The 26261-nt window shown below is 42.4% G+C and overlaps 1 protein-coding gene across 10 annotated transcripts in view; it reads left to right on the top strand.

Moving 5' to 3' along the window:
- PLCH1 (phospholipase C eta 1) overlaps window positions 1–26261 on the top strand; it is a 199378-nt gene that overhangs the window by 81353 nt on the left and 91764 nt on the right. For all 10 annotated transcript variants that reach the window (XM_061637103.1, XM_061637110.1, XM_061637109.1 and 7 more), the window contains 4 exons: window positions 15163–15309; window positions 16454–16697; window positions 19512–19641; window positions 24510–24680. In XM_061637103.1, the coding sequence (XP_061493087.1) occupies window positions 15163–15309; window positions 16454–16697; window positions 19512–19641; window positions 24510–24680 (692 nt within the window). The remainder of the gene's footprint in view (window positions 1–15162; window positions 15310–16453; window positions 16698–19511; window positions 19642–24509; window positions 24681–26261) is intronic.

Genomic DNA, 26261 nt, shown 5'->3' with positions numbered 1-26261 from the left:
AATACCTGCACATGACTAACGGTAAGCCCTTTCCTAATTTCTCAAGACATCTAAATTTATTTTAATTACAAGCATCTTTCATAAGTGCACCTTATATCTGTTAGTGGCACATTGTGGTCTGGATTCTCTGACTTTATTTGGTCAGAGCTGCATGATGGTCAGTTTTGCTTTGCTGCTCTGTGTTTAATTCTTTGCAATGTTAAAAAACTGCTTACTAATATTTCTCTAAAGTAAAATATTAAATTGGTGCCCTCTACATATTTTGGACTACAGCTCCCATCAGCCTCAGCCATCTGGAGGACACCAGGCTGAGGAAGGTTGGTTTATAATATTCCAATTCTTAGTCTCTAACCTAGATATGTGAAAGCTTGGGGGGAGAATAGGAAGTCTTTAAAAAAAGACCCTCCACCCATTTTTTCCAAAGCCTTTTTTTGTTTAGTTTTTCCAAAAAGTGGGGAGGGGGTGAAAAAGCCCCCCCCAAAAAATCTGTTTTTTCCCCCTGGGCCTTCACATCTCTATTCTAACCATGCAAGCAAGAATGTGGAGGTGAATTATAATATTGCTGCCTATAACCTATAACCACAATGCTTATTGAATTAGTTTTCCCCTGTTTGCAGACCAAAGTTTTAAATTATGTCAGGAACTTTCTGAAACAAGGCTGAGATGTGTTAGATGAGTGGAGGAATTATTGGGGTGTGGATGGACAGTGGAACTTGTCTATAAATCTGCATCTGTGTTGGCATAGCTTTTTAATTTTTTTTAAAAAAGATCTTTATAAAGATGCTTTGTTTTAATATGTTTTAAAGGATGTTTTGTTTTAATATATTTTGAAGTCTGCTTTTATGATGTTTTAGAGCATTCTTAGTGCTTTTGTTTGCCACCCTGGGCTCCTACTGGGTAGAAGGGTGGGATATTAATAAAATAAAATAAATACAATGACTGTTTCACATTTTTTAAGATGTGTATTTTTTTAAAATGTTTTAAATCTGTTTTTATTTTACTTTATTTTTAAGTGTATTATTTCACTACTGTGAGGTTTGCTGCTCATGGCTTCTTTGGGAGGAGGACGGGATAGAAATTTACAAGATAAATAATTCTTAAGAACCAAAATAGACCTGATAACAGATATGTGCCCTCCCCATAGCCCTCTTCAAGTGTTCATTCTGAATCTGAGAAGGCTAAAATGTGGGGTGTAGGCAAGGGGAACACATCTAAACCCTGCCCTCCAACATCTGTGGGCCTCAGCCCCACTTCAGACCTTCCCATGTTGAATGGTAAGATTTGAAGGAGAGCATCTAAATAACTTGTGCATTAGTGGTTAAATCACTTTGCTATTAGTCCTAGTTATATTGTATATTTTGTACAAATTTTACTTCTTTGAGGAGCCAATTCTGACTGCAAAACAGAGTGCAAAATAAGTAAATAAATAAATTTCTTGGTATAGATTATGGAATTCCCTCCCCTGCCATGTTTGTGGCTGGTGCTGACTCTTCTGAGTTTTTGGTATCAGTTAAAGAGCTGCTGACTTACCTGGGCCTTTGATGGAACTGCTGGCCTCTGAGCTATTGTTATGAGGAATGGTTGCTTAGCATGGACTTTTTAGTATTGATGGCTTTATTGTGCATTGAGTTCTAATCTAGGCTCCTTTCACACATGGGGCTGATTGTGTTAGTTTAACGGATGAAAAAGGTAGCACTTCTGTCCTGAATTCTAAAATCCCTTTCCCTCTGCAGTACCTGTTGCATTAAGGAAGATCAGCTTTTTCAGCCAATGCATTTCGGGCAATTGTCTTTCACATGGCTTGTTTTCGCCCCTCACCCATGATACAGATGCTCACTGTTCCCCACTGTATAGGTCTAAGATCTCATCCTGTCGCCATGCAAACCCTCTCCCTTTAGGATCTGACTTTTAAAAAATATTTTCGTTATATCGAAATGTGTGTGTGTGAAATGCAGCTGCTATCTGCGCCGATGCCAGAATACTGATACAATTTTCATTAGGCAAAAAAACCAAACGTACGTGTGATTAAAGGGCGGGAATGCACTGTATCCTGGGATGCCTGTTACGTGAGTGGCTGCAGCTAGCGAAAAACTCCCTCAATCTTCCAGGTTCCCAGCCTTGCTAATGGATTGTTTCTGGGATCATTTATCACGGAAATTAGTGCTAAACTTGCACTACATTCCACTAGAATTCCGGAGCTAGCTTGTATGTCGTGTGAAAGATCAAATATTAATGCGCAAATCACCAGGTAAGAAATCGTTGGAATAACGGAATAAAGTGCTGTGTGAAAGCAGCCCTATTCTGCTGGTAACCTTTTAGCAGTGAAGAGTGGGCTATAAATATTTTAAATGTTTTAAAACCTACATAAATAAATAATTTTATTTATGTTAATTGTGAAGGCCATCAGGTTTTTTTCTAAGCAAGGCTAAACCATCCAAGCTGATGGAGGATGCTTTGGTTTTTCAATGCACAACTGCCAAAGTTCAAGATCTGAGGGACCAGCACAGGACTGAGGAACCTTTTTTTACAGCCTGTGGGCTGCATTCCCTCCTGGAAAACCTTCCCAGGGCCACATGCCAATGGTGGGTGGGACCAGAGGCAAAAGTGGGTAGAGCAACATCATCTCTCTTTATCTTCTGTGGAAACAAACAAGAGGCATTATCAAAGTTCGAGGATGCATTCCAGCTGCTCAGGGTGCAAAACAGGGCCAATGAGGGGTATGGCCTGGACAGAATTCTCAGGCCCATTTGGAGAGACTGGAGGGCTGCATCGGAGGGTTGTAATTGCAGGAAGCTACACTTCATACATGGAATTTCTGTTGTCATATCTGGTGGAATCATCAGCTGTTGGAACAGTGGAAGTAGAGAGAGTAGAGAACAGCCTCCTGAGCTTTCTTTGCTGTGCTCACATACCCTGGCCACATCCGCACTATACATTTGAAGCAGTATTATACCACTTTAACAGTCATGGCTTCCCCCAAAGGATTCTGGGAACTGTAGTTTGTTAAGGTTGCTGAGACCTCTATTCCCCTGACAGAGTCACTTTTCTCAGAGTTTCCCAGGAAGAGGGATTGATTGTTAAACCACTCTGGGAAATGTAGCTCTGTAAGGTTTATATATTTAACCTGAAGATTTTTTTAAATTCCAAATTGCTTTTAATTGATATTTGTGTTGGTACTTTTCTGCTGCTGGTCTTTTAATCTGCTCTTTTTGCTCTCCGTCTTTTATACTTGTCTGCTGATTACTGTTTTATTCCTGCTGCTGTAATGATTTTTAGATGAATTATTTTGTGTTCGATGTTTTTATTATTTTGTGATTTGTCATATAATTGATGGTTCTTAACAGACTGGGAGTTGCCTTTGGCAATCCTGAAAGGAAGCCTATAAATTCAGAAAATTAATGAATTATGCAAAAAAGAGCTTCAGCCAGCAAGGTCACTGCTGATGTGTCAGGAATGATGAAAACTGTAGTTCAACAGCATGTGTTGGCGCTGTGTTGGCTATCCCTGGCATAGGCCTTCAGAATCCTTCACCTGATTGAAATGCGAACTCTTTGCACCTCTTTTTCAGAGGTACAAAGGTTTCCTATCAAAAAGCTATCTTTGTGATAGCGATGATTAAGCTGTGTATACTCATTAGTCATGTTTACTTAATAAAGCTTGTGTTCTGTGTGGTATAATGAAGTGACAGAATATTTGCAATGGTTTTTGGCAATTAGCCACATTTAGAGTTAAGTGGTTGTGTCTTTTTCCTCCACGCTTGATAAAAAGGCTTACTATTGATGTGGCTTTGAATTAAATGTTTCCTTAGTCTTCGGGTCATATTGCCTTTGCCGTGGTTGCAGTGTCTAGCAGTACACAAACAATGCATAACAAATGCACAAAAGCATGATGGGGGGGCTCAGTTTAAAATTTCATTTCTTGATCACAAACTCACTTGGTGGGTTAAGACATGCCCCCGTTCTCTTCACCTTGGCCTCCACCCTTGCAATGTGGGCATAATGATACTGACCTACCTTACAGGGGGCTGTTGTATGGATTACTGACATAATGCATGCAAACAACTTTGAACCATTTGAAATGTGCTACACAAATGCCAAGTATTAGGATAAGGAGATTAGTCAGGCAGTGCCTTGCACAAGAGACAAGCTGCTCACTGTCCTCAGTCTAGGAATGGATGAATCTGTCTATTTCCAGTCTGTGACACTTTTGCAAGTATTCACCCAGAAGTGTCCCCTGCTGCATTTCTGCATTAATTTATTAAATCTGAAGAACAACTTGGATTTAAATACATATCTTTAGGCCGTAGCTCAGTGGTGGAGTATCTGTTTTGCATGCAGAAGGTCCCAGGTTGGTTCAATCTGCTGGAAGAAGCATAGTAAAATGTTGTGTCCCAGACTGGGTAAAGGATAATGGAATGAATGAAAGTGATAGTAGGAAAAAAAGGAACCCGGTATCTTTAACATAGGCACAAATAAGCCAGTATCCTTCTGGGTAAGTCTGCTGTTTTGTTGCATAACAGACCCAGAAACTAGAATAACAAACGACAGTTTCATGATGCTAGGGGTAAACTGAATTATAGTCTAGATATTAGTGCTGTACTTTGGGATTTAGATAAAGTGCACTCTTAGAAGGAAAATGAATAAATAGCACTTACTGTGAATGCCTGGAATGCAAGTTACAGTTCATTACCCGAGAGAGAATAGGGGCTGATGCATCTCTGTTTGATGCAACATGCGCCTTTTATCCGCATAACAACTATATGTGGTAGTTCAGGCTGAGAGACAATGAGTGGCCCAAAGTAATCTAGTGAGCTGCATGGACAGGTAGGAATTTGAGGGCAAAATCCAATACTCTTAACATATGCCAGTGAGGTGCTGTAGTTAACTACATGACACATCTTCTGCTTTCCTTTGGCTGGATCCCATGAGGCATCGCTTAATGTTTGGATGAGATGGAGGAAACCTCAGACGTGGGGCCCACTGTGGCCCTCCAAGCTTCTCTGCCTTTCCATGGATGGAGGCTAGAGAGGGGTGTGTGTGTGTGTAGAAACTTGCCTATTAAACAAAAGTAAAACTTTCACTGATTACTCACTCTGGCCTCTGGTCCTGCCCACCTCTGGCATTTGGCTCCCCAAAAGGTTTCCCAGAAGGGAATGTGGCCCTCGGGCTGAACAAGGTTTCCTGCACCTGCTTTGGATAAAATATGGAAGGGGTGGAGAGACATGTGGAAAATAACCATGCCGTGGAATACTACACCTCCAGGAATTCAGCTCCCCCCCCCCCCGGTGCTAGAAAAAACTTCCTTGTTTAAGTATGCTTTCCAATGCTGGGCTTTTACTAGTGGTTATGATGGCTGCTTGTTATTTTCAACTTTGTTATTGGTGCTGCTCATTGCTTTTAATGCTGTTGTTAGCCGATTTTGGTGGTCCACTGAGGATGTGAAAGCATGAAAATACAGTATTTTCATAAATATCCCTCAGGGATCTGTCATTTCTGTGTAGTGGTGGTGGTTGCTGCATTTTGTGGCTGTCTGCCTCCAGCCTTCACAGTTATTTGTTTTTCATTCTACTTTAGGTGTCTAATTTAGAAGTACAGTTTATCGTCCCTTTTAAAATAATTATACTTCCATAGTTGGGTAGTGCTCTTTATGGTTGTTCTCATCTTCCCTTCATTCGGATGATGGTAACAATAATAATTCCATAAGACGCAGTCTCTCTAAACCTCTTTTTCCCTCTTGGATTGTAATTTTTAAACCTTAATTTTTTTAAAAAAAGAAAAAATGCATTAGGCCTCTAATGAAAGAACATTTTTATCAGCTTGTAAAATCAAAATTTATTTTTGCTTGTAATTATACAACAAATAATTGTACAATTTGTCTTGCATTCTTGTGTCTGGTTATGTAAGTGATAAGTACGAATCTGTTACAACTTCATCTTCTTTTTTCTGATTCATAACTGACAGATCAGTATGTGCAAAATTAGTCTTTGTTTGTGTCCCAGGGTGCATCTCTTTATAGTTACATATAGTTTGTAGTTTGCCATTTTTATTATCTATCCACCCAGCTTGGAGAGATCTTTTTTGAGTTCCTCAGGAAATCTTTTGGCAGGAAGAATCGTGGGATAATAGGAGTCTTGGGAGATCTTACGTATATTCCTAGGGTTACAGCCACTGTTTATTGATTTATTTCAACCAGTTCTATACCTCTTACACTGTAGTCTCTAAGCAGTGTACATTAAGGTTAAAAACACAATAAAAATAAAATAAGTTAAAACTAACGATAAAGCCGTAAGGGTTCATCTGTTGAAATCTCTCTGGTCTAAGGAAGATGTGGCTCCCACTCAATTCATGTCAGTGCATGGACTTTTATTTATAAACCTTTTGTAAGTCGGAATGAAACACGTCATTTAATAACCTTAGATATTTTTGGAACTTGTTTGCTGTTGGAAATGAGGGTTGTTGAAGTCAACCCTTTTGGTTTGTGGCTACTCTGGGAACAGGGTGGTCTGGGGTGACTTTTAACTACTTTGGCCCTTGCTGGCCCACTTAAGAAGAGCCCTGCTGGGTCAGACCGAAAGTCCATCTAGGTCAGCACCATGTTTTCTACATTGGCCAACAGATGCCTCCAGGCAAGAACCTGAAGGCAATAGCCCTCTCTTACTCCTTAGCAATTGATATTTTTTACCCCCACTGAGCACAAAGGTTCCATATAGCCTTTGATAGACCTGTCCTCCATAGCCATTAATGGACCCAGCCGTGTACATGCACCACCACTATATAGGCTAGGTACCACCATGGCTTGTGGAAATGAATCACAGGGTCCATCTGGGCCAAATTTAGCTTATGTCAACACATGCTCATGACCAGCTGGTTACAGTTGGAAGTTGCTAGAAGTCCCCATGAGCTGTGGGCTGCTGAAATGGTCAGATGAACTGGCCCTGACACTTTTTCTCTCTTTAAAGGTACAGAATGCCAGCCAGCCATGTATTTTATTTATTTATATAACATATTCTACCTCTCTGTTTTGGTGCCCGAGTACCGCTTGAGGGGCCATTAACAGCAATGAAAACCAACCACAAAATACAATAAAAATACAGTAAAATGAAAATAGAGACAAGGTGTAGAAACTGAAACGGGCAACAGATCAGTACTTAACTATTCAAAATAACAAATGCCTGCCTAAACAGGAAGGTTTTTACCATATTGCTGCTGCAGCTGCAGCAATGATGTTTTAAGAGAGCTCTGGGCTCACAATGGAAGCCTGACAGTGTTCCATTAAGAGGCCGAATCAACAGTAGAAATTGGGGGTTGCCAAAACAACACCCATGGATGCAATGGTGCCCTTGAGGTCTTCCCCTGTTGCCCACAAAGTCTCTGAGCTTCCCCATTCATTGCTGCCCCCTGAGTCATGAGGCTGTGAGGGTGGTTACCTTTTTCTCCCTTGAAAAGTACATAGAGCTGATGGAAGAAATTGAAAGAGTGATGTTCTTTCCTACTTCCCGTTTGAGCCATATGTGCTTTTCTTATGTCAGGTTAATTCTACTGGACATGACTTTTACCCAGAACCCCTTGGGAAAGCTGTGTTTATGTGCCTCTTTGTGTCTTGGGGGTTGTGGCAAGAGACATGGCCAGAGTGGGTGGTGCCCACAGCACTTGCTGAAATATCCAGATGTTCCCATGGGCCTAACAAGGTGTAAGTCAGTAGTCTGAGAGAGGTAACCCCGGCACCCAGAGCATCTGAGCATTTGCAGGACCCTGCGAAAGCTCCCAGGGTTTCGTTTTGCATTCTTGGCTCTTGCGGGGTTGGGGAGATGGGAGTGTTATGGGAGACTCTTCTGAAACACAAAATGATGTGTCCTCTAGCTGGGAGAGTCCTGAAGAAGGTCCTGGCAATTTCCTCCATGCCCTGCCTGAGGATGGGACCAGAGCTTTGTCCTCCCCTGAGTCATCCATCGCACAGTACACGATCTTTGGTCATGGGTCAAGGCACATGGGGGGGGGAGAGTAACTGAGCCTCCTGGGATTCCACACATGTTTGGTTAAATAAGTATGTTGAACACTTGACATATAGCCTCTTTTCAGTATTTCTTGAACAACTTCAATACCCATTTTATTCATTTTGCACACATAATTGAGGAACTTGCTCCGTCAGACAGGCATAATTCTTTGTGCCTGTCTGTCTTGCGAACTGGATCTAGAAACTTCACTAGCATTTCTTGATATTTTTTTTAAAAAATCAGAAGATGTTTATCATTAGGGGAGTTCTCTGTGATGTGGCAGGGTTTTTTTTAAAAAAAGTACTGTGTTTTCACACTTGAAAGTGAGGATGTGTTTTGAAGCTACCACCAAAGCCGATGGAATTGCTCTTTGGCTTGGTTCCTACTGTACTATGATGCTTCCCTTGCACACTATAAAAACAGGCACACTTGGATTTTATGAAGGCTGCAGGCTTTGCATTATTCAAAGAGATGCATAAACTGCTTAGAAACAGCCCTTTCGCTTGAAATGGCTGCAGGGGGGGTTGAAGTGTCACAGCCACGTTATATGAGTGACTGTATCAAGGCAAGCTTGGGATGTTAAAGACCACATTTTACACAGGGATAAATGACAAATGGAAGGTGGTATTGGCTGCTGCTGCAGCAGCACAGATTAGAATGTTTTTTGAACATAAGACCATGTGTGGGCTACCACTCATATTTGCAGCTTAACAGTCCCAGTCTGGCAGCTTTATATTTACTCTGTTGGGAAGAGTTGCTTGTCAGGTGAAATAAATACCGTCTGCCTGTTGAAAAGCTTTTGAGCAACATCTGGATTCCTCACGCTCCAGTGGCTTCCGTTCTGGCATCAGAGATGTGCCATGTGATGGGAAGTGTAGCAACTTCGCAAGGAACCCATTTGGTCCAGATGGGTTGGTACCTCTTTTCGAGTTTCAAATGTGAGGTGCTCCCATTTGAGTGGGGACCCAGAAGAGCCGTGTGTGTGTGTGTATGTGTGTGACTGTTGGGATCGATTCCCGAGTTTGTTATTTCAGCAGATGTTGTTGGCACTGTTTTTGTTTTTAAAAGATTATTTGAAATGAAATGCTTTTATGATTAGTTCAGGCGTGTTGCCAAAATGATACCATTTAAATAGCAAGTACTAATTGTTTGTTATAACAGATGCTTTTGTGTGGTTCATTCTTAAATAGCAAGACTTGCCTTTTTAGTTTGACTGCTATTCAAAGTAGCTCTTTTGATTTGCCAAAACAGCTAGTGGCTGAGTCTTACATATGTTTACTTGGAAGTATGCCACACTGAAGAGGTCTGACTCTGAGGTAAGATTGTAAAGGATTGTCGCTATGCAGCCCAATTCTATGCATGTTTGTTAGGTAGGACGCCTCACTGAATTCAGTGAGGCTTACTCCTAAACAAGTCATCATATGATCATAGCTTTCTTTCTTTAAATTGCATGAGCTTTGATATATAAATGCAGAAGTTGCAGCACAAAAGGGCAGGGCAAGAGCCAAACAGTGGAAACTGCAGGGAAGCAGATTTTGCCTAAACATGTCGAAAGATTCCTAACAGTAAGTTCAACAGCAGAACAGGGGGGTGATGAACTCTTCTTCATTGAAAGGACCCTAGCTCGGGTAGGCTTGGGAGAGACCCCATCTGAAACCTTGGAGGGCTGCTGCCGGTCAACACTGACCTAGATAGAAAAATGGTCTGACTCAGTACAAGGCAGCTTGCTATGTTCCTAAGTATTTAAGCAGAGACTGGGTGGGCATTTGCCAGGGATGCTGTAGTTGGATCCTGCCTTGTGGATCCTGCTTTGAGTAGGGGGTTGAATTAGAAGGTCTTCTAGGTATCGTCCAACTATAATTCTAACTGTAACTCTAATTTTATGTGCCCACCGGGTGGGACCAGATTTCTGTGGCCATGGTTTTGTTTTGAGAAAATGTAGCAGGATGTTCTGTTGGGCATTTTTTGATAACGTACTCCCAGAATAGAGGTGCAGGCTAAAACAGGCTTTTGTTAGGCTTTCAGAAGTTAGAAGATTTGCTTACCTCTAACCTGGAAATACCTTCAGGCACAGCCACATTGTAGATTAAAGCTCTGTCTTACTTAGTTGAACCCACGTAGAAAATGCTGCTTTTATTGTTGTTGAGTCATTGGTCATTTCCTGTTATTTACTGAACAGGGGGGAAAACACATTACAATTTTTGTCCTTTTTTGAAAATCTAGGAAAATAGTCCCATCTAATCAGTACCGCTTTCCACACTGAAAGTGCAGATGTGGATGACTGACTTTAGAGTATTAGGACCCATAGTTCATAGACATGGATTCCCAGATCCAGAGGCTTCACTGTACAAAATTATATGCACAGGAGTGCATACATAGAACTCTGAGTGAACAATGGCTCAGACCATTCTTTACTTTGTTGTTGTTGTTATGTGCCTCCAAGTCGACTACGACTTATGGCGACCCTATGAATCAGCGACCTCCAGGAGCATCTGTCATGAACTACCCTGTTCAGATCTTGTAAGTTCAGGTCTGTGGCTTCCTTTATGGAATCAATCCATCTCTTCTTTGGCCTTCCTCTTTTTCTGTTCCCTGCTGTTTTTCCAAGCATTATTATCTTTTCTAATGAATCATGTCTTCTCATGATGTGTCCAAAGTATGATAACCTCAGCTTCATCATTTTAGCTTCTAGTGAGAGTTCTGGTTTAATTTGTTCTAACACCCAATTATTTGTCTTTTTTGCAGTCCATGGTATCTGCAAAGCTCTTCTCCAACACCCCATTTCAAATGAGTTGATTTTTCTCTTATCCGCTTTTTTCACTTTCCAACTTTCACATCCATACATAGAGATCGGAAATATCATGGTCTGAATGATGCTGACTTTAGTGTTCAGTGATACATCTTTACATTTGAGGACCTTTTCTAGTTCTCTCACAGCTGCCCTCCCCAGTCCTAGCCTTCTGATTCCTTGACATTGTGGTTGTAAAAAGAAATCCTGATAGAAACCCTGAAGGTTAACAGATATATGTGCACATTTCCCAAGTAAAAGTATGAGAATGATGGTGGAAAATTAGTTCACAACTGATGAAAACGGATGCTCGCTTAGAGTCATGAAGTTCTGGAGAGTCATGTATGTATTTTGAGTATATGTATTTGTCTTTTTTTAACAAACACATTAGTCTGTGCAAGTAGAGTTTGTATTGGTGATTATTAGATGTGGCAAATGTGCTTTTACCTAACATGCACATGCACGATGTGTGTATATTTCTCATAATATGATATCACAATATGATAATGGTATAAGTGTATATTGTTTGCAAGAATTGTATATACATCCAGAGTATTTTTTTTCTTTGCTGAATTCTCATTTATTTTACCCTCCTTCCTAGAAAGACTCCATTGCTCGACAGACCTCTTTTTCATGTTACCTTTTGATAGTATAGTCATACATTAGGGCAACCTTTCCCAACCTAGTGCTCTCCAGGTGTTTTGGACTAGTTTCTTGTCAGCCCCAGCTTTCCTCATTGGACTTGTTTTCCAGACCACTGACCATCTCTGTTGCTATCCTCTCCAATTTATCCTGTTCCAATTTATGGAAACCTCTTTGATGCATCAAGTTCAGTGCTTAGCTTGTGCCAGTGTGTTGCAGTTTTAATTGCATGAAGGCTTGAACACCTGAACAAGGCTGCAGATGTAAAGAGAAATGGGAGAATGAGAGAGGGTTTATGCACGAAACTTTCTGGTTGAAATCAACGTCAATTTAAAATGCTTAAAGAACTGGATTGTATATATTGTTAGGGAGATGTGAATATGTTAAGGTGTTAGTAGTAGTGTAAACCTTTGGTATTAGTAGGGGAAAAGAACCTAAAATATTTTATTGAATTGCCATATCAGAGGTGCTGTTTTTATATATTGGAGGTTTCAGCTGCCTGAACTTTCTAGCGATTTAAACAGAATATTTTTAAGATTTGTAGTTTCAAAATGTTAGAAGTGCCAGAAAGCCTTGGATTTATAGCTATGAGATGAGTTGACTCCACATTGTCAGTATTTTGTGGTAGGGATTCAAGTTCACAGAGTAAATTTAGGTTTATACAGTTAAAGTGGATTATAGCCCTCTAGCACAACAAAACCACTATTTTTTAAATTGACTTTTTGCACTTAGGAAAGAGATGGTAAAAGGTGTGATTAACAAATGATTTCAGGAAGACCTATAAACACCATACAACCAAATTGGAATGAATGCTAATTGTCATATCACTTCCCCGCAAACAAATCAGGATGACTGCTCAATAAAAACTGGACATAGTCCAACCTCCACGTAAGCTTTGGGTAAACAAACCAGAGTGAATACTCAGTAAACGGGTTGTCAGGGCTGGTGCCAGCCATGACTGAGCCCTTGGGCACCAGCCTGCCCCAGGCCTGCGGCGCCAGAGCACAACCCCTCTATACAGGCTACACAGGGCTAATAAACATGTCTGTAGGTCCCACCTACCTCTGTTACTACTATAAATGATGTGTGTGCATGCCTGCTATCAACTAAGATGGCGGGAGGGACATCAGCCCCTTAGGCTTGGTTGATGGCAGGCATGTGTGCACAACGCGCACATCATTTACAGGAGCGATAGAAGTAAGTGGGGCATGTGTGGCCCACACTGACTGTATTGGGAGGTAGGTGCCTGGGAGCTCCCTCTCCACAATCTGCAGCAGGGTCGGGATCCGGTGCTGCAGTGGATTGCAGAATGGGAGCACTACCCTGCCACACTAAGGAGAGGCCCCTCAGAGGCCCCTCTTGGCTGCAGGGTCCTTGGCCAGGGCCTGACGTGGCCACCCCCTGGCACTTGCCCCTAGTTCCTGAGCACTTGTTGAAGCCACATGGCATTCTTTCCCTGGACAAGTAGCTGTTTTGTCAAATAAAACAATTGTTTTGTTTACTACTTATAATTTCCTAAATTAACTTAGTTTTAAAGTTCCAAATGTTTTAGAAGGCTGATTAATCCCTGACTATTTCTTACATATCATCTGGAAAAATAAGAGGATTATGGTATGGTATTCTATTTCTATTTATTTCTATTTATTTCGATTTCTATACCGCCCACAGCCAAAAGGCTCTCAGGGTGGTGCACAACATAGAGTAAAATACAATAGAATTACAAAGGTCAGTAAAAAGCATACATATTAAACAGTAAAACAGCCTGGTATAAATTGAAAGCTAAAAAATAAATTAAGTTAAAATGCCTGGGAGAATAAAAAGGTTTTAACCTGGCGCCAAAAAGATAAAAGTGTAGGCGCCAGGTGTACCTCATCGGGGAGACTGTTCCATAATTCGGGGGCCACTACTGAAAAGGCCCTGGATCTTGTTACAACCCTCCGGGCCTCTCTGTGGGTCGGGACTCGGAGGAGGGCCTTTGATGTTGAACGTAGTGAGTGGGTAGGTTCATATCGGGAGAGGCGTTCCGCTAGGTATTGTGGTCCCGCGCCGTGTAAGGCTTTATAAGTCAAAACTAGCACTTTGAATTTAGCCCGGAAACAAATAGGTAGTCAGTGCAAATGAGCCAGGACAGGTGTTATATGTGCAGACCGCCTGGTCCTCGTCAACAGTCTAGCAGCTGCGTTTTGCACTAGCTGTAGTTTCCGAACTGTCTTCAAAGGCAGCCCCACGTAGAGCGCATTGCAGTAATCCAATCTAGAGGTTACCAGAGCACGCATGACTGAAGTGAGGTCATCGCTTTCCAGATAGGGGCGTAGCTGGGCTACCAAACGAAGGTGGTAGAACGCATTCCGTGCCACCGAGGCCACCTGAGCCTCGAGAGATAGGTATGGATCGAAAAGAACCCCCAAGCTACGAACCTGTTCCTTCAGAGGGAGTGTAACCCCATCCAGAACAGGTTGAACATCCACCATCTGGGCGGAGAAGGCACTCACCCACAGCGTCTCAGTCTTGTCAGGTTTGAGCCTCAGTTTATTAGCTCTCATCCAGTCCATTATCACGGCCAGGCAACGGTTCAGCACATTAACAGCCTCACCTGATGAAGATGAAAAGGAGAAATAGAGTTGCGTGTCATCAGCATACTGGTGACAACGCACTCCAAAACTCCTGATGACCGCACCCAGCGGCTTCATATAGATGTTAAAAAGCATAGGGGACAGAACCGATACCTGCGGGACTCCACAATGGAGAGTCCAGGGTATCGAACAATGCTCCCCAAGCCCTACCTTCTGGAGGCGGTCCACCAAGTAGGAGCGGAGCCACTGCCAAGCAGTACCTCCAACTCCCAACTCCGTGAGTCTCCCCAGAAGGATACCATGGTCGATGGTATCAAAAGCAGCTGAGAGATCAAGGAGAATCAACAGAGTTACACTCCCCCTGTCCCTCTCCCGACATAGGTCATCATACAGGGCGACCAAGGCTGTTTCGGTGCCAAAACCGGGCCTAAAACCGGATTGAAACGGATCTAGATAATCGGTTTCATCCAAGAGCACCTGGAGCTGGCTGGCCACCACCCGTTCTAAGACCTTGCCCAGGAATGGAACATTCGCTACCGGTCTATATATTATGATGAGCTGCGGCCCTTCGGTGAGCCTGGGGCTGCGGCCTCTATTCGGGAGACAGCGTTGTTCGCCGCGGCAGTTTTTCTGTTGGCTGCTGGGGTTGGGGCGCGCCCCTGCGGCCTCCGTTGTCCTGCCATGCTGGCCTTGCTCGTTTCGCCTTGTGTCGGCTGCGTTTTGCCTCTTATCGCCTTTGCTTTTGGCTTCTCGGGGAGAACTTCCCTGTTGGTCGCGTCTTCGTGGGGCCTGTTTGTGCCGCCTCTCACTGTTTGCTATGCTGGATGCTGGATGCTGAGAGTAAGAGGAGATGCCGCTTTCGGTTTCGCAAATGACGCACCTTGTTGGACTATACGGGCCAGAAGCTTTATTGAACTTTACTGTAGTAACCTTTACCTGTTGTTTTAGTTTTATTGCTGTTTTGATGTTGTGATACTTATATATTATGACTTTGTACATCGCTCAGAGTGGCTCGGTTTCCAGCCAGATGGGCGATAAATAAATCGCAGAAATAAATAAAATAAATAAATAAATATTTACTTTGCAGACAAGGGCTGCAGTAATTATCCAAGAACTGGCATAAAATAGCTCTTTCAAGTTAAATTTGTTGTGCTCTCTTTCCTCAGTTGAAAGATGCATGAGTGTAATGCAGTCTGGGACTCAGATGGTTAAACTGAAGAATGGAGCCAAAGGTCTTGTGCGTCTTTTTTACCTGGATGAGCACAGGACTTGCATCAGGTGGAGGCCATCCAGGAAAAGCGAGAAAGCAAAAAGTAAGTTACTTCTAAGATGCTTATTGTTCTTGTGCATCTTTTAGATTCCTTGTTTTTTGAATTTGCACAGGGTGGACACATATCTATCACTCCCAATCCCTTAAACGTGGCCTCAGTCCCTCTCTTCTCTTGCCCTCTCTTTTCACATGCAGATCCTGCTCCCATCATCATTAGCCATGGTTATGGTCACTGCTGGTATCAACCTTAACTATGGTTAAGACCGGCATGAGAGTTTGGGTAGGGAAGGGTGCAAGTGATCTTACAGCTCTCTCCTTGTGGTTAAGCAATTAGGAGCATGATACTTGCACTGGTTCCCAGTGTGAAAAGTTATTCAGATTCTCCATCTTTAGTATTTAAAACAAGGCACACCTTATTCTTTCTTTTTAAAAATGTTTCGGTCTAAGATGGTAGAGGCGTTCCTATATTGTCCTTTTCACTTATGTCACCCTTCCACAACCTGGTGCCCTCCAGGCATTTTGGAATCCGACTCCCATCAATCCCAGCTAGCATGGTCAATGGTGAGAGATGAGAGGTAGTAAAAAAAAAAAAAAAATCGGGTAGCACCAGGGATGCCTGATGTTCATCTATAGAATGATATGGCAATACACGGTGTCTGACAAGGAACCTTCTATAAAGCTATTTAAAAACTGATGCTACAGCCCCATCCTCCTCCTAAAGAATTTCGGGCCTAGCTCAGCAACGCCTAAACTTTTTCTCCCGTGGACACTTGAAAAAATTGCTGCTTGTCTTGGTGTACCACTTTAATGATTTTTCTGCCTGTTGTCGCCATCGTAATGTGCTGTGCTAGAAGCCGCATGATTTTAATTGTATATTCTTTTGTTTCTTTTATTTCTTATATTGTATGTTACTGAATTACAACGTGCAGTCTGTAGAATTCAAATTGTAGTACAATAAAATACAATGTAAGAAATAAAAGAAGCAGTAAAAATACAATTAAAAATCAATATGAATATTTAATGCAGACGTACCGTGGACCATCTGCAATGAAGCTCACAGACCACTGGTGGTACATGGATCCCTGGCCTAGTTCATTAATGTCGAAGGCAAAACTGCTATAAATAGTATAGAAACATGAAGAATCTGGTTCGTTTTACTTTTCTGGTTTCCCTTATTTCTTTTATAGTCATCATTGATTCTATCTACAAAGTTACTGAAGGCCGGCAGTCAGAAATATTCCATCGCCATGCTGAGGGCAACTTTGATCCGAGCTGCTGCTTTACCATTTACCATGGCAACCATATGGAGTCACTGGATCTGATCACCTCTAACCCAGAGGAAGCTCGTACCTGGATCACCGGGTTGAAATACCTGATGGCTGGAATCAGCGATGAAGACTCTCTTGCCAAAAGACAGAGAACACATGATCAATATCCTTTCAAGAAGCTAGATTCCACCTCTTTGCTTGGTGATTCTGGTTGGTGAGGAGCCTGTCGCCCTCCAGATGTTGTTGGATTCCTGCTTCCATCAGCCATAATTGGCATGGCCAGTGGTTAAGAATTATGAGAGCAGATGTCCAGCAACATCTGAAGGGCCTCAGGGTCTCTGTCTCTGGTGCAAAGATCACCATGATGATCTTTGAAATATAAGGTCTGCCCTAGGAACAGAAAACTTCACTGCCCTGGCCTCCTGCTGGAAGGAAGGGCGGGATGCAAACTGGATAAATAAATAAATAGTTTTGCACTGAAGGAAAATGGTGGGTGAAAAATGACAATATAAAAAAAACTGGTGATGAGGCATTTTGCTGATTCTAGTGCCATTTGGGCCTCTTACATGCTGAAGTCCAAAGAAGGCGAAATGTACTGCAAAGCTGATGTTTTGGGAAGAAAGCCCCACTAAAGAGTTGCTTTCCCTAGAGTATTAAACTAGTCTGAAATAAGTTCTTCCTTAGCAAATATACTGGGTTGTGGCCCGGTCTGTTTGGGTGAACAAAGAAAGTAGTGGATGTTGTCTCACACCTAATAATCCCCATTTCTGAATTTCAGCTCCGGCTGTCAGAAGACAGAGGAACACTTGCCAACCTTTTGTGGCAAATTACAAGCTCCATAAATTCCTTCTGCACTTTCTACATTTATCTGTGACTTTTGGAGGCTGCATATTGCTGCCGTGTGTTTGGTTGTGCTGAAATGTTACTTCAAGCCTTGTTTGCATCGTCAGTCTTGGCAGATGGGGAGACTGCAGGGAGAAATGACCCCTGTAACAGCTCTAGCTGGAGTGAGAACATAACAGAAGCCACTGGCAAATATGGATTCGTAAGGAGGATGCATTAGCTGCAAAAAGGGCAGAAGCGTTTCTAGTTGGAAGGAGAAGGAGACAAATAAGAGAAAGTTTCAATGAAATTAAATGGTTGATTTTTTTGGCTCCATGGGCAAGATCCTTTTTAGAATCACAATGACATAAGGTGCAAGGTGCTTGCAAAGTGTTGCTAAAAAGTTTCCCTCTTTCGTCTTAGCAGGGAATTCCTATGCAAATGAATTCCTGAATCGGGAAGGGATTTGCATGGAATCCTGCCAAACTGAGCAGGATTTAACCCCCACTTACCAGCTGATGAGCAGGGGTTAAATCCTGCTGCTTTGGCTATGCACCTCTCTTTCCTTCTGGGAACAGACGTGCACAGCCAAAGCAGAGTTTAACTCTGCCGTCCTGCCCATCACATGATGTCACAAGTGACTGCAGTTGATGGGGATGTGGGTGTGGTTTGCAGAAAATGGTTCTGTGGGCTAAATTGGACCCCCTCTCAGGCCAAGATTGGCCTATGGGCTGAAGGTTCCCCACTGCTCATATAGACAAAAGAACAAATAAATCTGCAGACCGAAAAAACACTTACTTGGGACCAAGCTCCGCTGAAAACACTGGGACATATTGCCAAGTAAACATGCAACAATCAAGAGATTTGAAGTATTTTGAAATGGGAAAGGGCTGTAGCTCAGTGGTTGAGCATCTGCTTTGCATGCAGAAGATCCCAGGTTCAATCACCGGCATTTCCAGGCAGGGCCGGAAGAGACTCACTGCCTGAAACCTTGGAGAGCTGCTGCCAGTCAGTGCAGACACCACTGAGCAAGATAAAATATTATACAGCAGCTTCCTATCATCCCTATGAGACATGTCTACAGAGTGCAGCATTTGACTAGAAAAAAAGGACATCATCATAGAGCAGAACTTGATAAAAATGTACAAGAATGAATGATGTGGAGAGAATTGCCACCCCTGCTCATACATTGTTTGGACTTAGGGCCATCCAGTTAAGTTGATTTTAGGGTAGGTTTGGCACAGACAAAAGAAAGAATACACAATTCTGTTTGTGAAATTTATTGACTCAATGCGTGGGAGTGGCCCCTTGTTTAGGTGCTTTTAAAAAGAAACGTATGGATGTTAGCCATCACAAGCGAAACAGAACCTCCCTAATTTAGAGGCTGCACTTTCTGGATTCTGGGTACAAGCCCAAGGCTTACTGCACTCATCCCCATCGTGATAAATCAATCATGGTTTATCATGACATCCAAACTAGGCTGTTATAACTGATATAAACTGTGATTAGTGTTAACTAGGATTTGTTGAAACAAGTAACTTCAAGCTATGACCTTGGCTTTTTTCAGTAAATCCTAGTTAATGCTAACTACAGTTCCTGGCTCGAACAGAACAACGAATTGCAATTCAAGGAAAAATGCAAGCAGAAAAGGAGGGGGGGTATACAAACCAGAGGCATGTAATGCTAAACTATAGGGCCTTTTCTGTAGTAAAAATGGAAATGGACTGCCTTCAAGTGGATCCCAACTTATGGCAACCCTATGAATAGGGTTTTCATGGTAAGCAGTATTCAGTGGTGGTTTTACTATTGTCTTCCTCTGGGGCTGAGAGGCAGTGACTGGCGCAAGGTCACCCAGTAAGCTTCATGGCTGTGTGGGGATTCGAACCCTGGATGGTTTAGCATTAGCTTCATGAATGATTTGTTTTGTACATGTGTGTATGGAGAAGAGGAAACATCCATGCAGTGTGTGCTGTCGCTTGTAAGAAAAATACCATTGTGTGAACTAACCCCTGCCCAATTGCTCTCTTTCGTCATTCACCTGTGCCTGATTTATATAGCTCAGCTGCTCTTTACTTTTGTGTTATTCAATCATTCAAAAGCAAAGCCAGGAACATTTTGGTGCAAGCAGTTTGCACTTTCCTTAACTCATCTGCACCTGGGTGAAGCAGACCTTTCAGGAAGCAGACAAGAATGGTGATGGCTTGCTGAATATTGAAGAAATCCACCAGTTGATGCATAAATTGAACGTCAGCCTGCCCCGGAGGAAAGTAAGACAAATGTTTCAGGTGAGCATCCTTTCTTTGCCTCCTGGTCGCTTAAGTGTTAGTCTCGCAAAAGAAGAGAAGCCCTAGGTTATAGTTTCGTGCCATTAATCGAAGAGACGACAGAGACAGGCTAATCATCACGTCATGTCATGTCAGCATCTAGTTGTCCCTCAAGGAATTACAACATGTAATTAATTACAGACCAGATGCTGAGATGTTATATGCTTTGTGATGTGGCCAACTATTCAACACTGTTAGACCCAGCTCCATCCATATTTAGCAACACCTTTATACCATGAGTTTTGCTGAACATAGCAGGACTATTTCTTATGTCATTTTGCAGCCAGAATTTGGCAACTCCCTAGTATTACAGCCAATGTGGTGTAGTGGTTAGCATGTTGCACTCTTAGCCTAAGCTACCTCGCAGGGTGGTTGTTAGAATAAAATGAGGAGGGGAAGAGCCATACATGCTCCCTTGAGCTCCTTCCGGAAAAGGTGAGCAATAAATGCAGAGATAAACAAGCAAACAGCAATTTTAATGGGATGTACTAATATTTGTTGAAGATAGTCAAAAACTGTATTTTGAGCTAACTGGACTTTTTTGGGAGAAGGGAAAATGAGCATGGGAATCATAGAATCATAGAGTTGGAAGAGGCCTTGTAGGCCATCGAGTCCAACCCCCTGCTCACAGCAGGAAATCCACAGCTAGAGCATCTCCCGCAGATAGCTGTCCAGCCTCTGCTTGAAGACATCCAGCAAAGGGGATCCCACCACCTCCCTAGGCAGTCGGTTCCATTGCCGAACTGCCCTTACTGTCAAGAAGTTCCTTCTAATGTCCAATCTGAATCTACGCTCCTGCAACTTAAAACCATTAGACCTAGTCCTACCCTCTGGGGCAGCAGAGAACAAATCTGTACCCTCCTCTATGTGACAGCCCTTCAGGTACTTAAAGAGTGTAATCATGTCACCCCTCAGCCTTCTCTTCACCAGACTGAACATGCCAAGTTCCTTCAACCTTTCCTCATAAGACTTGTTCTCCATACCGGCTATCATCCTTGTCGCCCTCTTCTGAACCCGCTCTAGCTTGTCTATATCTTTCTTAAAATGAGGCGCCCAGAACTGAACGCAGTATTCCAGATGAGGCCTGACTAATGCAGAATATAGTGGGACTATTACTTCCCTCGACCTGGAAACTATAGCTCTGTTTATGCAGCCCAAAACCGCGTTTGCCTTTTTTGCCGCAGCATCACACTGCTGGCTCATGTTCAACTTGCAATCCACTACAATTCCAAAGTCCTTCTCACACGCACTACTGCTAAGCCGGGTATTTCCCATCCTGTACCCGTGCATTTTGTTTTTGTGGCCTAAATGCAGAATCCTGCATTTGTCTTTATTGAATGTCATTTTATTAATTTCAGCCCAATTGACTAGTCTATCCAGGTCCCTTTGGATTTTATTCCTGTCTTCCATTGTGTTAGCTATCCCTCCCAGTTTCGTATCATCCGCAAACTTCATAAGGCTTCCCTCCACCCCATCATCTAAGTCATTGATAAAAATGTTGAAGAGTATCGGCCCCAGGACAGAACCCTGTGGCACTCCACTCGAGACCTCCTTCCAGTCCGAAGCAGAGCCACCAACGACCACTCTTTGAGTACGGTTTTCCAACCAGTTGTGAATCCACCTGACAGTATTTCCATGTAGTCCGCATTTGACCAGTTTGCTAATCAAAAGGTCGTGGGGGACTTTGTCAAACACTTGGCTGAAATCTAGAAGTGAGTTTTGAAAGTAAAGCAACCAAATTGCTGCCCTGAGCTCTTACTGGGAGGAAGGGTGGGATATAAATTTAATAAATAATAATAAATAAATTTTAAAAACAGCCCTGTAATTGTGAATCAGAGAGGTTTGTTCCCTTTATCCCTTTTGACAGCGGCAGGGCAACCTGCAGCCCTCCAGAAGTTGTTGGGGCTCCAACTCCCATAAGCCCCCAGCCAGCATGGCAATGGATCAAGGTTGATGGGAGTTGGAGTCCAGCAGCATCTGGAGGGCCCCACCCCATCCACGTGATGATTTTTACCAGTCTTGGATTCTTACAAAAAGGCCGGCTCCTCCAGAGGCTGTCAAGGGTGAGCATTTGCCCATGTCCCAGGACTAGAAGAGGGGCTTGCTGCCCTTGCAGCAGCACCACCTTCACTTCGCCATGATGACCCAGTAGGTTCAAAGGTGGCATGAGCAAATTCTTAGTTTAGATGCCCTATGCCTTTCTCTGGTAAAGGAGCCCTACTGCAGCTGACATGCCCACACCCAGATGCTGAAGCTGGCACACATGCACAGCCTGCACTCAACCCCTGCTTTACAGCCTGGGGGATGTAGGGAACTGTGGTGGTGCATAAGTGGCCCAGTCTACATAACCAAAGGAGCTCTGTCCATGTGCAAAAAGCCACTGTCCCCAGCTCATGCTTCCTGATGAGAATGCCAGAAGCTCCTGTACAGGCTTGTCCTTAATAAGTCAGGCTTTGGACAGAAAGAACACAAAACACTCTTGGCATGCATCCTCTATTCCATATTTACACGGCTTGTTTGGCTCTCTTTTTAAATATATTTTGCTTTGTATGGACACATTAGCGTAGGGATGTGAATAAATGTGCCAGGTACATTATTTATTCGCTATTATGTTTAAAAGCAGGATTCAGAATGCTGTTGTTAACCAGTGATGATAATGCCAGTATGGTATCTATTATTTGGCTCTGGCAAAATAATGATTTTCCCCTCTTTCTGTTGTCGATACTGTCAAATTCTCTTTGCGTCTCAGATAGTACATTTTGTAGAGGTGGCAATGCTGCACTACTCAGACCTAATAAAATATAATTAGGGTTGTGTGTGCTAAAGGAAATGGAAACTCCCCACCAAGGCAATCCAAATTCTGTACTGAGAAAAAATTCAGTCTGCTCTGCCACCTGTGTAAATTATGCAGATATAAGCAAATTTGCATAATTTCTTACACTTTGCATAGTTCTGGTTTTGCTTATTATGGAGTATGGCAAAGTTCTATAGATTTCCAACTATTGGAAATCTTGTTCAGCCATCCTCTGGCTTTTGAGATTTCAACAGGCATTGCTTGCACACATTTAACTGTACCATGAAGGCTGGAAACTTGCTGTACTTTTAAATCAAAAGCAGAGATTTTCAGGCAGCTGGATTCTGCACACAGTACCATGTGTTGTGGGGTTTTTTACACGCCTTCAGAATCGCAGCATAACACACAGCCTCGGTTTCAGCACTCAAAACATGGTTGTTGCAGAAAGTGCCCCCCACTTCATCCTCATTACACATATGCCCTACACCCGAGTAATGTGTGCATAGGGCTAATGTGGAGCCTTTTTTCCCCACTCTTCCTTGAATGGCTTACAATCCGCTGCCTAAAACTTAGCAGAGAAAGCAGACTTCTTTCTTGAATGCCTTTTGGTCTGGGGAATTACCTACACAAAAGAGAACGTATCTTGAAAGAACTGCTGTGAAATGTTGTGTAAATCCCAAGCAAATCCTCTTAAGAAGATGCTCAGAGTTGTTGTTTTGTCCTTTTTTTAAAAAAACCATAATGACATACAGAAAGTCATCCTCCTTTCTTTCCTCAGGTCAAACTCAAGCACAATCAAGAGTGGAGTTAGTGTTTCGTTTTGTTAGTGGTGGCGTAGTGGTTTGATTGTTGGACCAGGACCTGGGAATCGACTTGAAGGCAGTCCATAGAATCCTACTGTTGTAGATGTGTGATGTGCTTGAACAGCATTTTGGCAACAGAAGTGAATGACTGAGGCTGTGGAATTCTGCTTCCCCCTCTCCCCACAACTAGGTTTAAAATTCAGAGGCAGCCCTGTGCTAATTTTCATTGAGAGCCAATTAAGCCTCATATTTAAGGCTGCAATCCTATATACACTTGCCTAGGTGTAAGTCCCATTGAACTTAGTGAACCTTAGTATGGAATAGTCATGCATTTGTTACTTATTTTATTTTGTATACAGTTTTATTGTCCCTTTTCTTCAAGGAGCATAAGGTGGTGTAAATGATATCTTTTCGGCGCCAGGTTAAGACCTGGCTATGCTCCCAGGCATTTTAATGTGTTTAACTTTTAGATTTCTGTTGTTCCTTGTTTGTGTTTATTATTGTTTGGCTGATTTTATTATGATATTTTGTATTTTAATCTTTTTGTACACCGCCCAGAGAGCTATTCGCTATGGGCGGTTTAAAAATGAAACAAATAAATAAATAAAATAAATAAATTCTCCCTCTCATTTTATCCTTGCAACAACCCTGTGAGGTAGGCTAGGCTGAGAGATAATGACTGGCCCAAGATCACCCAGTAACCTTCATGGCTGAGTGAGGACTTGAACCTGGGTCTCACTGGCTCAAATAAGACCTCTTGCCAAACCTAGGTTAATTATGGTTTTGACAGATGTCTGAAAAGACAAATCATGCTTGTCTCATCACTCTGAGACTGGTACAAAGACTGGCATAAGATGGTGGAAAACAAAAGCAAATGAGCAGTTCTAAATTATGGTTTGCCTGTGGTGTGTCTGGAAGCTCAAACTGTGGTTTGAGGTTCTAAATGGTGGTTATGCAGTGGGTGGAGAACCTTTTGCCATCCAGATGTTTTTGGACTCGCATCAGCTCCGGTCAGCATGGCCAGTGTTTAGGGATGATGGGATTTGTAGTCCATCATCTGGAGGGCCATGGGCTCCCCATCTCTGAGTTTCTAGATAACATGGTTTGGTGTTAAGTCTACACTGAGCCCTTGAGAACATTATTATTCTCAGGCATCTTTTCCTACTGTGAATCTTCTATGCTATCTTATTTGTATCAACCTGCATACATATTTGGTTACTCTTGTTCCTCAGGAGGCTGACACTGATGAGAACCAGGGAACCTTAACTTTTGAAGAATTTTCTGTGTTTTACAAGATGATGTCATTAAGGCGTGACCTCTACTTACTGCTTTTGAGCTACAGTGACAAGAAAGACCACCTCACCATCGAGGAATTTGCTCAGTTTCTGAAGGTAGAACAAAAGGTAGGAAAAGAAAAGATGAATGTGGGCACTGCTTTTCCTTTAATGCACAGCAGAATGTCCCCTGCCCCTGGCCTTGTCCAGCCAGCAAAAGCTGTTGGACACTTTTGAAATGAAGAAGGTAAAGTCGACTCTATAAGAAAGAAATAATCTCATATTCATTTATCTTGAAAATATTCCCCCTCATGTTTGAAAATGTTCATATCCACACTTTAAATTAGTGAGAGTAGAAAATGGTTATGAATTTAAGCTGCTGCAGCTGCCGCTTATCATCACTGAATTGCTTCCAGTAAAACATTCCAAAATGATCTGACAATAAAAACATATATAAAAACAATGTCATACAGATAAAGACTTGTTGGAAAAGGAAGGTCTTTGATGCCAAAAAGATAGTAGAGATGGCACCTGTCTGATATGCCACAGGAGGGAGTTCGAACAGGTAGGTGCTGCTATACAAAAGGCCTGATTCCTACATCGTACATAATGGTGGCCCTCTCTTGCAGAGCACAGTGATCGGCTGAGTATCTAAGGGCTGAGACTATCTTTTAGGTATCCTGGTTCCAAACAGTGTAAGGCTTTGTACAACAGTACCATCGAATCATAGAATAGTAGAGTTGGAAGGAGCCTACAAGGCCATCAAGTTAACCTAATTGGCAGTCAGTGCAATTCTTTCAGCAGTGGCACAACATGGTGTAAATATTCTGTCCCAGTGAGCAGCTAAACTGCTACATTTTGCACTAGCTGCAGCTTTCAGGCCAACGGGCAGCCCTGCATATTCCTGCTCCTTCTTTATTTTTCTGGCTTTATCCATTTTATGTTACCGATGTTCATATTCTTTTGAATTCCCCACAGGCTCGCATTTAACTATAATATCAATATACATTTCAAAAAATGAAGGGGAAAAATAGAAACTTTACTCCATATTGTTGTCCCCCCCCCAAAAAAAAGGTGTATCAAGTCTGTATTCATGGAGGTACTTTCATCTGTCCCTTTTAACAGCTACCAGACTTATTTTACATTATGTTTTATCTCACTTGAACTCCTCCTGTTCCCCTCTCAGATGCTCAGGTCTGAGTCCTGGCAAATCCCAGTCAGTCTGTATGGAGGAACAAGAGCCAAAGTTCAATTTTTATTAGTTTTTTAATGCTTTATTGATAATTTTAATGATTTTTTTTGTAAACTGCTTTGAAGCTGTATTACAATCAAGTGGTGTATGCATTTTGTTAAATAAAATAAAATAAAATAAAGTTTGGCAGACTCAACATGGTGATGGGTTGCCCAAATGGAGAGAATGCATTTTGAAGCATTTCTTGAAGCTTTATAGTGGGCTGTGCCACAGCATTGGTTCCTTGTGATCTCCTGGCTACTGAGACTAAGAGGATTCTGAGTTGTAATTCTGGTGACCCTGTTAAAACCACATTCAGTGGCCCCTCAGACTCCTACTGACAAGTGGTACAGGGTGTAGGAAATCAGTGTCTGGTCTCTAGAGCTCCTGGTTCAAAACCTCACAACGCCAAACATACCTTCTGCTGCATTAGTCCTTGGTTCCCCACCATCTGAAGCGAGGATGAATGGTGTCTCGGG

Source organism: Rhineura floridana, chromosome 7 (genome assembly GCF_030035675.1).
Source record: "Rhineura floridana isolate rRhiFlo1 chromosome 7, rRhiFlo1.hap2, whole genome shotgun sequence".
In the NCBI taxonomy this organism is placed as follows: domain Eukaryota; kingdom Metazoa; phylum Chordata; class Lepidosauria; order Squamata; family Rhineuridae; genus Rhineura; species Rhineura floridana.
The sequence above is the reverse complement of the archived record's forward strand: the minus strand, read 5'-3'. Positions and strand labels throughout refer to the sequence as shown.